The following is a 16253-nucleotide window of genomic DNA, read 5'->3' on the forward strand; positions in this document are numbered from 1 at the left end:
TAGCCATCTTATCACCGGAGTACTACGAGCCTGAAGTACTACTAAAAGCGGTACACAGAATTGACGTGAGCCCACTAGCTCCCAAAACAACCAGTGGAGCGAGGATTTGACAGACTACATTGGATGTGGCGTGCAGGAGAACTGGTCGACAAACCAATGGAAGAAGAATGAAGCGGCTTTAGAATCGCAACAAACAATGTTTGTCTCCCCCAACACGCACGGCGTAAGGAGAACACACACACGTTTTATGAGCACCTACTGTTGCTCTCACAGCAGACGCACACAGCAGTCTGAAGTACAACATCTGCATTGTTCAGAAGGAGAGGTTCCTTATCATCCGAAAACGTAAATTACCTTGTGTGTCTTAGCAACTGGTTTGGTGCAGAGGAAGAAAATGTAAAGTCGGAGGAGTGGCTAAAAAAAGTGGACATTAAAAGTTTATTTTGTCACTGCTCAACCTGCATCACTGAAAGTAGGACATCCACAGTCTTTACAAACTAAAGTCTTTTTTTTGTGCTAGACCACTTTACCTCCCACTAACGTGCCCCTTACTGCTGAACATATACTGAATTTTACATCATGCTGTTCCCTGATAACAGAAAAGCGTTTCTTCTAGTACTTCTGGTAGAAAAAAAGTAAAGATTTATATACTGTATGTTAACTTGCTGTTGTATTAATCAGATTATATTTCTTTAAAATAAAACGTGCAATACACTAGTTTTTAAATTTATTATTGAATTTTGCGCATAATGCACAAGAGACCAGACCAGAGATCCACCAATACAACTTGCGCAAGAGAGGTTAAAAACCTTTTGATCAATCGACTCTGCCGTCTGCAAGAGAATCAAAATGAAAATGTCCTTGTAAGAATTTGCTCTCCTTCTCCATTTATCTGTCCCTGCAAGTCGGTTAATGCGAGGGGTGCAGCAGTCTTGGGCCCGCCCCAAATGCTCTCATTGAGACGTGTGCTCATCCAATACTGATCACCACCCCGCTGTTGACCCATGGTTTTTGTGTATAGAGCCAGAAAGCAACTGACTTTAAAAATACATATATTTTATTAAAACTGTGTTAATGGTTGTTAAAGTAATTGTTGCGATTAAAATATGTGTTTTAACTTCCCAGGTAGACAGCGGACTCGACCGTATTGCGGCCGAGTGTCAGCTAGCTCGGCTGTGTTCCGGTTCGATGCGGCCAGATGTGAGCCAGCTTTGGCCCATTTCATTCATGCCATATGGCCCAGATGTTGCGGTTACAGATATGGACCTATTCTGGCTCAGACATGGTCACCGGATTTATCGGCAACCAGCACTGAAACAAGCTCTGGCCCGTTGATGGATGGCAAACCAGGGCCAAATCAGGCAATGTAAAATTGGGCCTGCACCGGTTGGAACATGGCAGCCGGCTTCATCAGCAACCAGCACTAAAACATGCTCCGGCCCGTTGATGTCTGCAGAATATGGGCCCAATATGGCTTCATAGAAACGGCCCATTCAGGCCAAGACACGGCAGCCTGGTTAATCGGCACCAGCTCTCAGGCCCGTTGATGGCTGCCGAACATGGGCTGAATCTGGCATTATAGATTTGAGCCTATTCAGACTGAGACATGTTGAGAGAAAGAAAATTGGTTGTCTGTCGGGTTGCTAAGGGACATGTTCTTAAATCTAAGATGACCGTGGATGGCAGCCTTGATGTTTCCGTCTCTTATTTTTAAAGCTTTTAGCAGTTTTTAGCTTTCAGCTCTCTGGTTGCATTCACCGGGGAAAAACTGTTGAACACACATGCAAGCTTTCAACTTAACTTAGAAGAATATTTAGCCCGCTAGCCCCAGTGCTTCCAGGTTCGGGCCACAGCGGTCGGTCTGGCTGCCACATTGCTAGCCAGCACGAGCCCACCGGTTTACCCTGCCGGGATCATTCCATCTGGTTAGCAGACCTGTAAGGGTGGTCAGGCTGGAAGCCCTCCAAACTACCAGCCTGCTAGCCTGAGGACCTTGTGGCCCATCTCAATCTTGCATTCTTGTCAAAGAAACTGCAACCTATTGTCGCTGCACAACTCTAAGCCCACCTCAACTCCAAAGATCTGTTCCAGCCATTTCAATGAAATTTATTTTATTACATCTTAAATAAATATTACATTGCAGCAAGTAATAAAACAAAAATAGTAAGTATTTGTAGGGCTGTCTAAATTAACACATGAATCTTATTCGATGTGAGATGAATGCAATAAAATATTTGAATCCCCGTTACAAGGGTCACTTTAGTTTACTAAACCGCCGCTAGCTGCAGTCAGTTATCTTTGATCGCGAGGTGGTAGTTGAAGATGGGAGTTTTTTGCATTGGAAGGGAAAGCTGCGAGCAGCGTTGGACGGGTCCTCGCTACTCCTTGCACGTCGGGGCACCGGCCGGACGGTTAGAAATGCAGCCGAGGAACCCTGCAGCCGTCGGACGAAGCGTTCGCAAGTCAGTGGTCGTTAACCGTGTGGAGCAACGCCAGGAATGTCGCTTTGCAAACTTTATCTTTGACATTATCATGGTCTAAGGCCTTTTATGTAAACACAAATATATGATTCTAACATAAGATCAAATAATATATTATGTTATTTGGCATTTGTTTGTTCGTGTTAGTTTGTTTATAACTTGCACAAAATAAAAACAATAAGTACCTTTCTTTGGCCTATGGTTTTCACTTGATATCTTTTCTGGACGTACATTCGTCACCAAACAATGTGATCTTGACTTGTCTTGATTTTGTAAGTAATAGAAGTGTGTTTTTGTGACATGAAGAATATATTCATACCGGGTCTCAGACGAGCCAGCAACCGGGCGCGGGGCGACACGTTTCTTTTCTAGCGCCGTGTTTGGGCCGATGCCGGCCCGGGTTATTTCCGATTATGGCGCAGTGACGGCAGTGTCGTACAACTGAATCGGGCCAGTCTATTCGGCCTGATTCTGGGGCGTCATTCATCCCGAGTCTCAGACGAGTCGGCAAACGGACTCGGCCGACGTGTTTTTTCCGGCATGCTGAGCTCAAGCCGGATCTGGGCCAGGTCATTTTGGCTACCTGGGTTGCCTCAAAGTAGTTGTATTCAACATTTGTAAAATGACACAGGGTTGAGTGTGTGCGTGTGTGTGTGTGTGTGTGTGACCTCCTGCTCCACAAGTAATTTATCAAAAGCACTGTTTAGACTGGAAACTGTTTCCATGTGAAATGGGCCTCTCTCGACCTGGACCACTATTAAAAAGGGACCAAAAATAACACACAAGGAAAACAACATGTCAGCTTATTGACATACAAGATTCAGTGGTGCACGAGCTGGCTCAATATCACCTGGAGCTTCTGGGTTCATCATGTACAATCATTTTGTACATCATTGTCTACTACTTGTATCAGTGTTTCCCCTAGGTAGTAGTCGGGCGAACAGTTTGGGCCAATGGGGCCACTCTCTGTCCTCTGGTGCGAGCGCCACGTGCGCATGACATATTTGTGCACGAGTCGGGACCGAACAGATTTTTTTATTTTTATTCCCGACCGGATTCTTTCCTAATTACGTGCGCTTGTCCCTCTTGACATATTTCCCAAAGCGTCTCTATTCGCTGTGCATGGCTTCGCCCAGTAGCGGACAGAGAGCGTGCCACAGCCTCCTCCCCCGGCCTGTTATTTCACGGTGTTTAACCGCCACACCGCTAACACCGGTCGGCAAACTATTGTCTTACATGAAAGTGGTCTGTGAAGCAAAAAAGGTGGTTGGACCCACAGGTTGTCAAAGATTCACAGTGTCAATCTGTCTCTGAGTCTGCGTTTACAGCTGAGCGGCAGCCAACATAAAGTGGGCTCTAGGAAAAGTTGGATGTCTTTGAAATCCCCGAGTATGAACACCATAGAGGCCTTAGTCGCTGCCAAACGCTTTAAGGATTAGGGCCGAAATACTAGGGGTAAAAAGTCTCAGCGCTGGGAGGGGCCAAGAGTGGAGGCAGAGGTTGTCGAGCTCCAGGCAAGTCCCGAAGACAACACTGACCTTTGAGCCTGGGAAGCTTTTGTTCTTCTTTGGATCAGAGAGGGTGGGTGTTAGATGAGAGTGGCTGGGGAGCGTAGGCAGCTTCAGGTGCTGGGTGAAGAGGGAGGTGGAGCCCTCCTGCATTACCATCACCTGGCAGAGAAACGGCAGCAAACCAGAAGGATCAGAGGATTGCTGGCTCTCAAACATTTGTCGTTGGGGTACAGTTTGAAAGTTGGACGGTATCAGACATTAAAAAAGGTTTGATACATTTGTGACATCCAAAAGGATTTGAGTATTGAAAGCTGACCTCTTGTTACTGACTTATTCTTTGAACCAGTGTATTGAGAGACACTAACAAAGACTTAAACCAGTTGATTTTGTATTCTATATTCATTCCCATCATTTCTAATACAAGGTTTTATAATTAAAATTTAAAAAATAATGGATCAAAAGGGTACATCTTATAGACCGTAAGATACAACAAGAAGAGTTGAGTCTGAATTAATGTTTCCCTTAGAACTTCAGAAGTAGGAAATAGTGATGTCTCTGTCCAAAAGCACACACTAAACACCTCCAAAGCTCTTCAGTGAATGTGTACCACCTTTCTCTCCTCAAAACAAAATGTCATTGCTGTGCTATATAGTGCTAGAAGAATTGCTATATAGTGCTAGAAGAATTAACCAATACAGCACATTTCTTGTCTTACTTTTGAAAGAAATGAAGTGAATGAAGTGCATTTCCAAAATACCTGAGCCAATGGAGGGTAAATCTCCCAGCCACAATAAACTTTCTATAATTACAGAAAAACTGTTTGTAGCCACTTTCTAATATCGTTCAAGTTCTAGGCTCACCCTGAGCCGCAAAGCATGGTAAACATCTTACTTTAGAGTCTTCTGAACTTCGTTTGTTAGGATCCCGTTGCTGTTGAAATGAGGACAACAAAAAGTTTACATTTTCATTCTCTCACATTCAAAAGAATAACATTAAATTATTGATATTTAAAACAGTGGAACAAGGCGTGGTATGGTAGGTTTGAATTCAAAGAAACAGATCTTTAAATGGGGAGACACAAGAGAGAATGAGAGTTTTGATATAGTCAATGTCAGGACTAAAGTCCTTTTGAGGCCGAGAAGGGGATGCCGGCCAAGGTAAATAAAGAGCACTTAGCTCGAGTCATAAAAGCCCCAGGCATCAGGGGTCTTCTGGCAGGGGACCAACACAAAGGAAGCAACCCTAGTTGCGTCCTGAACCCTTGCTAGGGATCATATGAGGGTATTAGATAAATTAGAGCCTGCTTTGCTTGATCCACCTCAGACTGCTGACCTTTACCAAAGAAGCAATCCCCTCAATATTCAAGTGAAGATGTGTGAATGTCCTATCATTTGGTCAATGGAGGCTTCAATCAAATTCAATTCTTTAGGTCAACATTTACAGACCAGTCTCTTTTTTTCATGAACACAGATTTCACTCTTTTTTTTTGCATATCTTAACCAGAACAACCTTCTCCCCCATCGGGGCAGCCATTCCACTTAGGACCGCCCAACTGCAAAAGCAGTCTTCTTCTCATCTGTCAACCCCAATACACCTTTCAGCAGCGTTTTGAACTACAGCATCCTTCTCGCCACCTTCTGTCATATACATCGCTTAGAGTGAGAAACCTGCATTTGAAACACGTAGTCTCACAAGTAGGGTCCATCAAGTCGACTCCCCTCATCTCTCATTTGCCCACATGCCTTTTGAAACATACTTCAGTTATGCCGATTACTTTTTGGCAATACAGACATTAAAAAGGTCAAGGATTGAGACCAAAGAAAAGCTGGATGCAACCCCTGGTAACCCTAGAGCTTTATGGATTCACTTCTGGAAGGCCCTTGCATCACTTGTCAGTCTGCTTGCAAGCTACAGAGCTATGTGATGTAGCTATCAAAAGATTCCACTAGGGCTCCAATATCTTTCAATATGTACATAATGAAGCTAATTCCCTGTGTCACACATAAGGCTGGTTAATTGGAACTGTTTTAATGTGACACTGAATGAGCATGGTCCTGAACTCCACTGACCTTCCCTGGAAGAAATACAGGTGAACGTTTTCCATCCTAGGCAGATTGCAGTACCCGTACTCGAACCCTTACCCCTCCGGCTTTCAGTAGCTTCCTTCGAAACTCCTCTGTCGGGTTGTTGAAGGTGAGCTTCTCACAGCGCAGATGATTGACAGGTGGGTGGCCCTCCAGGTGGAGGAACAGGTCGTAATCAAAGCGGACTTTCTTGGGTTCTTCCTGAGGAGAAGTGGTGTTCCACCAAGACAGGCAAAAGAGAACGGTCACATCAGGACTTCACCACCAACACCACTATGCTGAACTCGTTCAGGTCCAAACTACAGACTGACTGCACTAAAAGTTTAACAATGCCTTAGGAAGCATTTTCAGCTTCTCTAATGGTAAATCAATTAATAGCAAAACTATTATTGGTGCATAGTGAACAATGATTACTTCAATAGATAAGAGACAGACATCAGCATAAATGTGCATAACATCTGTTTGAGGGGCCTTCTATTCTGAATAGTTTATATGAGCGGTGCGTATGGCATGACAATGTCCCTGGTTGTCTGGGCTTTGTTTCCCCTCCCTCTTCAGAAATTAGGAAGATTGGTTTGCTACCATCACACAACCCAAACAAACCTGATGAAAAAGCAGCTTAAGACTTTCAATGAATCCAGTGTTAAGAGTGAGTTGACTGGTGAGGAGAATTGTTTAAATATACCTTATTTTTGAAGTAAACTTCAATAGGCAAGATGAAGCCTGCGTATCCAGACTCCTCCACTTTGTACGGTGGGTCCTTGCACACTGAAATGAAAGAGATTTGCTCTTAAATAAGAAGCCATCAACCTTCAACACAAGGTCAGTCTGTCATATCCTATGCCGGGGTACACCCTGGTCGCTAGACAATCACAGGACCAACACGCTGTGAGGATTCAGTTCATAAAATGTAAACATGTTGGAGTCCTTGATGAGGAGGGGAGTTCAACAGCAGACTAAGTCACTTCAGAATACTGCTTTTGTTCAGTTTTACAATGAGGAACCGAACATCCCTCTGGTAGCTCTTCAGGTGTTTAATCTTCATCCAGCTTGACAAGCACGATAAGGTAAGCTCGATAATAACAGAAAAGCAAGGGTGGTTTAAATTGCAAGACTAAAGACCCGTTTTTATTACACATTTTTTGGCCAAGTAATTCTTCAACCTGGGGCAGCACAGTGATGTGGCGGTTAACACTGATGTCTCACAGGAAGAAGGTCCTGGGTTCAACTCAAGGGTGAATGGTTGTTTGTCTGCGTCAGCCCTGCGATTGGTTGGCAACGTATTCAGGGTGGACCCCATCTCTCTCCTGATGTTAGCTGGGATTGACACAAGACTTAACTTAGAAACCCTGATTTACCTAATCCCCAAAGCACGTTTTTGGATCGTGGGAGGAAGCGGAGTACCCGGTGAGAGCCCACAGGAACATATGCAAACTCCACACAGAAAGGCCGCTGGGTAGGTTCTGACGCAGGCCATTCTTGTGCTAACCACCACACTACCGTGCCGCCCCTTCAACACGAGGTGACCAACTAATCAGAGCGACAGGTTTAATCGTTTTACTTGAAGAAAATGAAAAGCAGCTTCAGGGCGGCGAAGGGCAAGCCCAAATCTCAATGTATTTTTGCTAAAATATAATGTCACTCATTAACTTCATCAGTGATTGGCCAACTGCTTTCAGACCAACCGCTCTTGGGACACGGGCCGAGCCCAGCTGAGACAAGCGGCGAGGACGTGCAGGAAAAGCATATATTTCGCACAGATATCTTAATTTGCAAATATTACCGGGTATATAATCCATGTTACACAAACAAATATTGACTATTTGTAAAATGTATTTTTAATAAAAATGAACACTATTTTTTAAAAATCTTTTCCCCGGTGCTCATGCCACGCCCCATTACCCTCTATGGACTGGTTACTTGTATTAGAATATTGGCACCTTTGCTTGTGAAAGTCACTTGCTTAATGAACAGAGCCGTCAAGCCTGCGTCTCCATTCTCATGAGATCTCATTAGCTCTCGTTCACACTGTCTCTGCTGGTAAGGATGCAACTAATGGGGTGTAGATTAGGACTTGAGTCTTTAAAGCTTCAGAATCCACCTAGATGCTGACACAATGAAGCCTCCCCACACTCCCATGGGCCTTTAAAGACAAACAAACTACAAGAGCTCAGGTGTTCCTCCCCGTAGGTGTGTGTGTGTGTGTGTGCGCGCCTTTCCCGATGGACTCTGCCTGGAGAGAAGTACCAATTAAGTGCATATATGCAGCAACCTGATTGGGTTTCCTGGGAGAGCAGATGAAAGCACATCTTATCTCTGCTTCTGCCACTGTGATGCAAATCATGAATAAAGGTTATTCAAGAGGCCACAAAAAGTGCCACGGAAAGAGGACTACTGAGCCAAAAGTTCTGTCCAGTACAAGAATGAATGAAAAAAGTTGTGCGACTCTTGATGTCTAGGATGCATAATACAAGAGGTGTAGCACCTTAAAAACCCCATACTCAGTCCATTACTTTAATACGACTCATGCAAGAAGTAAACACACATTGGTCTGTTTCTCAGTTACGATTCTTTTAGATTATTGATAAAGTACCAATCGGATAAGAATTAACTATCCAATCTTCAAGATAACCAACCATTTACATTTAATCTTGATTAAGGACACTTACACAATACTGACTCAAAAAGCTGGACTGGGTAGAATACGGCAGATCTATTTCTGACCAGGTCGGAAATCAAAAAGATTGCACTCTTGCATTTCCTGTCAATCCAGAAGTTTCACAGCAAGTACAATAAATTATTCAAATCATCAATTAACAATCCAGTACATTTATCAATGTATCTTAAACTTTCAGGCCTGATGTTTCCACAGTGAGGAATACAGCCCATTAATTAAACAATGGTGTCGGATTGATGGCTACGCTGAGGTCGACCTCACCGCTGGGGCCCGAGCCATTCAAAACCCAATACCGCTGAGCAAATATTATGGGTTACTTAATTGTGCAAGTGGGTCAGGTTCAATTACACCAGGCTAAAAGAGCCTATTCACCAGCAGTCCTTTCTATAGACTAAGGTGGATGATAGAGCACAAAAACTCTGTACACGCGTTTCACGTTTCTTTGATTTTCGTGGATAGAAGTGGTAAACAAAGAATTGTGATCAAGAGAGCTGGACCTCGAACAGTTCCATGATCCTGTGATGGACAAATGGCTTCTAACTGAACTCAAACAGATGTAGTGGACCTTTGTGCTGACAATTGTGGTTACTTATTATCTGACATATCGCCTTTACGCTGTTAAACCACACCAAGTGGTGACCTGGTGGTTTAAGGTTCTAACCACAATCAGCCACTTCCTGTCCAACCAGGACCAGGCTTCAGTCATTCATTTCTCTTCTTTAATCGACAATCAATATCTATTAAAAGTCACACAATTCCCCCAGAATTTGATTGATCCCACATACATAAGGAAATGAAAGTAGTTAAATTACGCGCTTTAAATTCATATCAACACCTGACTTCAGATTTACCTAAACATCCGTGTTTTCACTTTGTTTGGTGAGAGAAGTTTGATATTGTTTCCTTTCTTTCCCTGACATGAGCAAATCTCAACAGGGTTAATGGAACAATTCTCATAACCAATACAAATATGGGTTCAGAATATTGAGAAACTAAATGGAGATTGGAAATTGTGTTACATTATGATGCATTCAAGCTATGTATTCAATAAAAAAGCCACTTATCAAGTTATCATGATGTGTTCAACTGTAACCCTGTAAAATGAAGTTGAACAGCAACATAATCTTCATCGTTTCCCCCAGTGATTATAATGGGCGAGTCAGAAAATGACGGTGTCCGTTCGTAACCCTCCCCAAAGGAAAACACTGGTCTGAATCATCTAAATTGTGAGCTTTTATGCAAACAAGCAGCATAGATGACAATTGGGGCTGCAACCAAAAATATTTTTTATAATTGATTAATCGATGAATCGGAAAAAGAAATTATATATATTTATTAGGGCTGTCAAAAATAGCGCGTTAACGGCGTTAATCAGCTGTTTGTTGTTAATTACGTCAATTTTTTTGACGCATTTCACGCATGCGCAGTGTGACAAATTATTCAGGTCAGTCAAGTGCCTCTTCCTCTAGGGAATGCACTTCATCCTATACAACACATTACTGCCACCTGCAGGCATATGTCAGGACGTCAGGTTCAGCAAGTCGTTTGCGCCAGAGACCTGCACCCCCCCCCCCCCCTCCCCTTTCTCGCGCAGCAGAACAGAGAAAAAAAGCTCCGCCCAGCAGAGCTTGGCTAAGAGCAGCGCTGAGGTAGAGGACCATCGGAGAGACCCGTAATACTGTTCTGAAACATGCGGAGGAAGGGAAGCCAATGCGATCTAAATCCTCCCAGGTATGGGGATATTTCACACTGAAATGGGGGTGGTAGCGGATTTCTTTGCAGCGCCAGTCGTTCTAATCGCCGCGCTCGACTTCAAGGTGTAACCTTTATTATTGTTCGGTCTGAAACGGCGCGCCCAGTGACGGGTGGTGCAGCAATATTGTTGTTCGGGTGGAAATCGGGAGAAAGGTCGGTCCGGGAGATTTTCGGGAGGGGCTTTGAAACATCGGGAGGGTTGACATGTCTGGTCATGTCTGGTCATCGCAGCCCTGAACCATCAGGAGCACAAACTCACAGCAGAGTGGGATAAACTGCAGAGGCTCGAGACCCTTCTAGAGCCATGCAGGGAAATCAGTCTGTGACTTGTCAAATAACATTGCTTTGATTATTTTCTGAAATGAATTAAAAAATCAAATATCAATAACATGTATTTATGTAAAAAATAATAATGATGATAATAATGATAATTATGTATCTGTGTCCTGTTATTTATCTTTAGTATGCATTTCAGAAAGAAAAAATGGTTAGGATTCAGGTGTGATTAATCATGATTAATCCACTGAAAATTCTGATTAATTTGATTAAAATTTTTAATCATTTGACAGCCCTAATATTTATATAATATATTTGTCAACAATGACAAAATATATACAAGACAACAGATGCTGCTGTTATTAGCGAGCTAACGCTAGCTGGATTAGCTGCATGACGAGTAAACAGCAGAAGAGCTGCTGGAGGCTCCTTACGTTCCTCACGTGAAAACAGGACAACGTGGTGCTCCGTGGTGCCACGTTACGTTGACTTTTTTAGTTTATTCAATGTGAAATGCTCGCACACCTTGGACGACTTAACTCGACAGACGCATTTGCCTGCGTCATGTGACTCACAACAACTGCCGGCGCTGCTTGCTGCTCTTTCCTCTAAGAGTCAAACTCAAGGCCCGCGGGACAGATGTGACCCGCCACGTCATTTTATGTGGCCCGCGAGTGCTTAATACACATGTCAAACTCGCAAATGCGGCCCGCCGGGTGACAGCCGCGCCGTCAGCGAACCGTCATCACGCAACGTCGGACCATCAGCGCACCACGAACCCCCCCCCATCAGCCGTACCAGTGGCCCGCGTTCGGAACTGGGCAGTATGTGGCCCAAACCTGAAATGAGTTTGAAACCCCTGCCCTACGTCTCCGCAACTCACTGAGTGACGTAATAATAGCACAATACAATGAATCGATAATGAAATTCATCAACACTTTTATGAGGAAGAGGTGTTCACAGACTTAAGAGGGATTTAAAAATAAACTTGCTGCAGCCCTAAATATGACACTTTAATACGATAAAACATGAACTTTTATTTAGGGCCGCCAATAGAAACGTTTCGTTTGTTGCATTAATCTCGGCCACATTAATCGCATAGGTTAATGCGTTTATACAGCAAAAGCAACACAGTTTTGTTCTGAAGACAAGTTTCCACTTAATGGCTTTGCCAAAACATCGTCATGTGTAGACGTGCCTTTTATTTGGAATGCCAAAGAAAAAAAAAACTTCAATACTAAATTCCAAACTGTGGACAAACTCTAAGTGATGCGTCAGGTTATGGTGAAAAGGAGAGAGGAACCCAGCTAGCGACCAGCAGAAGTCAGAGCAGCATCTAGGCTGAGGTCCAATAGTTTAGTTGGAAAAGGTTTCCATTATCTGAAGGGCGTCTGAGAGGCACAATGCAACCGCTGACCTGTAAACAAAACCTGCCCGTGGTCACAGAGGCTTTCAAGGAGGCACGGGGTCGGGTTGTTTATGAACGCGCCCTCGCTTTAAACCAAGATGCCAATCACAGAACAATGCCAGTCACTATGTGTTTGCTTTTTCCACACAGACTGCTTTGTAATGAGGCCATGCTGGATCACATATGACGAAAAACAACACTTGAAATAAAAAAGAACTTTAGGGAGGCTCGGGCTCATTGGCTGACTTAATGTTAATCCTTCCCTCTCTGCAGGAGAGAGAGTCGTCCGTGCTGCATCGGGGAAACAAGTCGCTGGACAAGTCGCCCACCAGTTAGCAGGCTGTAGTGATTAAAGGTTAAAAATGCCATGCACGCCTCACTTCCCATCGTGTTAACTAGCTTCTCTTGGTTAAACCGAGGCTCATTTGAAATAAGAAAACCAGAAAGAAAAAGAAGAAGAAGAATAGTGCACTAAAGTGAGGGGGTTGGGCCCAGATCCCAGGGAAGCCTCTGATAAACAGCGCACACCATGGGGAGACTCGTGTATCTCCCCTGAGAACCATCATGCGTGCATGTTCTGACATTTGATCTACTCAAGTGCTCCCTCAGAAACTCCCCCATTTCACGAGATGGATATTTTGCGATATTGCTGTATGCATCACAATTATGGGTTGTCGACTCCATCCATCTGGCCAATTAATTGGCTATTGCTGAGGAAGAAGCCTTGGCGGCATCCTGGGAAACCTGTAGTTAACCAATCAGCACCCACCCGCCCCCAGACTTCCAACCAATCCTCAACTTCGCCAATACAATCTCTAGACATAGATCTTCAGAATGATGCTGCTTGTTCAGTGGAATCCAAGCAGCCACCCTGTGATTGACAGGTCTCTACTGCACAGCATTCTCCTTTTCCCACAACCTGCACCCTTCCGCAGTGCATTTTCTCACTGGGGAGCAAAAACGCAGTGTTCATAGCCTTTTGGTGTCTGTGACTGAATAGTGCAGCCAGCATGCATGCTTTACATACATCATGAAATATGTCATTTAACATGAACAAAGATTTGAAGGAACAATTTCAAGCAACAGGTCTATGTACCAACACGCTGAAAAGAGCCATCAGTGTTCTTTGATGTGTACTTGCACCTATTTGGCTGCAACCGAAGACGAATGACTTCAACACAGACTTCCTGAATGGATTCTCCGTCCATGGACTAAGGGCTCTTGGTCGAAATTAGGTTGCGAGCCGAAAAGTGTGGGCACCCCTGTACTCCGGGGTTTAATCCGTCTGCTGTAGGAAACGGGTAAAGAAAGAGCTACAGGTTTAGCTGGAAATGATTTCCCCCTTTATTTATCTCACTAAGGAAAGCGCTTGCTGCTCATCTAGTAATTACTGACCTAATCCTCCAGCGTTGGTGTGTGGAAGTGCTGTAAATAAAAGACAAATGTTTTATGGCACGGCAACAGACAGACAGCCCTTATAAAGCACGCTCCAATAAACCACTTCCTCCTCCCTCCTTTCATTGACTGAGCCGAGGGACAGCGGGCATTTACAGCTCAGTTCCTGTTTTTGGTGGTCTATCTGCACCTCCTCCCCTTCCCCCTCTTTCATGCTAGCAGGAGCAGCCGGCCTGCAGCTCTCTTTGTGTTCAGTCCAGTCCATACAAGTAGGTATGATTGCTGAAGTATCGTAAAACAATTACTGGCCTTCCTGCAGCTCTTTGATTTCTGCCAGACGCTGTGGGGTGGGCAGGCGGTGGGGTTGAGGGGGGGGGGGGGGTCTTAGGAGCCTTTACCCAAAATGTTAGTTATTTTCATGCATGTACAACCTACCAATACTGGGTCCCTAATGCACACATCATCCTACAGACTGCTGCTGCTCAGAAATAATCTGTAGAGTATTATTTCAGTAAGCCAGGAGGCCAGGTGCAGGAGAAGATCCTGGTCCTTACTCACTAACACAGATTCCAGGTTTTTTGTCTTTTTGGATGAAGTTCCCGATTATCAACTTTACAGGACTGCTTCCTGATCACCCTCTGTGTGTCTCACAAATGCGTCCTACAGGTCCAATTTACTCCGGCGCACACGCACACACCAAAAGTCTGTGTGCGTGCGTGCATGCATGCGTGTTTAAAGCCGTACCTACAGATTGTGGACACTGGGATGAGCAGATCCTGTATCAGCAGGTGAATGCTCTTTGCTCTTCCCCCACATGGTCCTGTCACTGAATTTGTCAAGCACGAACAATATCTATTATTAAATTAAACACAATCACTTCATTTGTAAATTCTGTCGTTAGACATTAGTTTAGCCAATAAACAAAACCTGGAAAAATTGGTCACTTGATTAACTATTTGAAATAAAAATCCTTAATTCAAAGGATCCGCTACAGAACTTTGTCTCATCATACACACTAGAATCACTCTGTGCACAGTTTACACACTCAAATCTATTCGTAGAAATACATATATATATATATTATGGAAACTAATCAGTGGTGTAACTAATTGTTAGTGGAAGCCTTCATCTTTCTCCGGTTGCTCCGGTGCCTTGATCTATGTCAGCCCAATGGTACTATCACGCTACACTATGAGGCGCAAACTCTCCGTTCAGAGAACGTGAGGTCAAGCTCAAAGTTAACGTTAAAAAAAATCCACTTTCACACGAATAGAAAATACGTAAAGATTGTTTATGAACCATTAATCTTCCTTACACTAGCTTAGATCATTGCAACCAATTCAATTTCGAGATAAACACTCAAGATGACTATGACAGAGGAAAAAGCTGCCGCTGTGCCACAAAAAAGCTCCGTCTCTACATTAAAATATGGAAAAGAGCAATGCAGGAGGAACAATGAGAGACCATTGTGCCCCAGAAAAGAGCTGTGTCAGCTGTTTAGAGTTTTCGAAAAGTCCAACGTGGATCAGAAAACAAATTTATTGAAAAGTTTATTGAGCCTCTGGTATTGCCAATGGTGGCAACACTAACAGCTGTTCACCACCCTGTGGCCAGCCAGTTGTGAACAACAACGGCATAAATTAATGAATGGGTTTACTCGAAAGAAATAAACACTGCGAAATACCGTGATACCGTCAGTATCTTACAAAATGCCATGATATGAATTGGACAGATCCAACCCTGGTTTCGTGCCTCACCCCAACCAGGGAGGGCATCCAGTAGGGTCAGAGAAACATTATTTAACATTATATGGGGCTGCTGCTGCTTGTTTCTACAATGCATGGGATTTAAGGAAACTGCAATAATCCCAAGGTTGTAGTCCTCCAAAGTCATGACCTCACTATTGTTATTGTACAGAGGGAAGCGCATGTGCACACATGCAGAGCAAAGCATATCAATACTGGTATGATCACAGATCTCATTAGCAGACAGCACAAGAATGCAGCTTCTCAGACATAGTGAGCCTGAGAATCTGATGCAGCGCTTCCGCTAGGTTTTCAGTTTCTGGAGGCGTGCGTGTCGATCTGGTCAGAAGTCTGCGTGCACAATACAGAATGCAGTGTAAATGCAGTGTAAATATATATATATAATTTAAGAAAGTTAAGCTGACGTTCTAGGGGTACGGTGGTGCCGCGGGGCGCCCCCTAATATAATGGCTGGCGAACACTGATGTATAAGGGACTGCAGTGACTTGATTTACGTGGTATTTGCACACCAGCCACAAATTAAGCCTGAGCAGAACATGAGGGGAGTTAGGAGGCTTCATGGGAGCCCTCCACAGAGCAAGGGAGATGGCCACAGGCTAACATGCTGGCCCAATCATTAAGGCATCAATCTGTGTGTGTGTTTGTAATGTAAGGGGCTTACACGGCCGCCAATCTGGCTCAAGGAACAGAACGCTCTCTGTAAGGAAATTAGGTCCTCTGAGGAAATGTGAGTGTAAGGAAGTGATTTTGCTGTGTATCTAGGAAGGCCTTTTGGGAAAGCCCAAACAGGAGGAGTAAACTCAAAGCGTCAGATAGCTTTGTAATGCATGAACGTAGATAAAAGTCACAGGCAGAAATTAGGTTGAAGCTGGTTTACCAAATATTTACTGTAGAGTTAACC

The 16253-nt window shown here is 44.0% G+C and overlaps 1 protein-coding gene across 7 annotated transcripts in view; it reads right to left on the reverse strand.

Annotated features, from left to right (window-relative positions):
• The window catches only part of mllt3 (MLLT3 super elongation complex subunit), a 34150-nt gene that overhangs the window by 12228 nt on the left and 5669 nt on the right, over positions 1–16253 (reverse strand). For all 7 annotated transcript variants that reach the window (XM_037480731.2, XM_037480729.2, XM_037480730.2 and 4 more), the window contains 4 exons: positions 6761–6843; positions 6133–6276; positions 4883–4921; positions 4019–4150 (listed from right to left, as the gene is read on the reverse strand). In XM_037480731.2, the coding sequence (XP_037336628.2) occupies positions 4019–4150; positions 4883–4921; positions 6133–6276; positions 6761–6843 (398 nt within the window). The remainder of the gene's footprint in view (positions 1–4018; positions 4151–4882; positions 4922–6132; positions 6277–6760; positions 6844–16253) is intronic.

This window comes from Pungitius pungitius, chromosome 1, assembly GCF_949316345.1.
Source record: "Pungitius pungitius chromosome 1, fPunPun2.1, whole genome shotgun sequence".
Taxonomy (NCBI): Eukaryota; Metazoa; Chordata; class Actinopteri; order Perciformes; family Gasterosteidae; genus Pungitius; species Pungitius pungitius.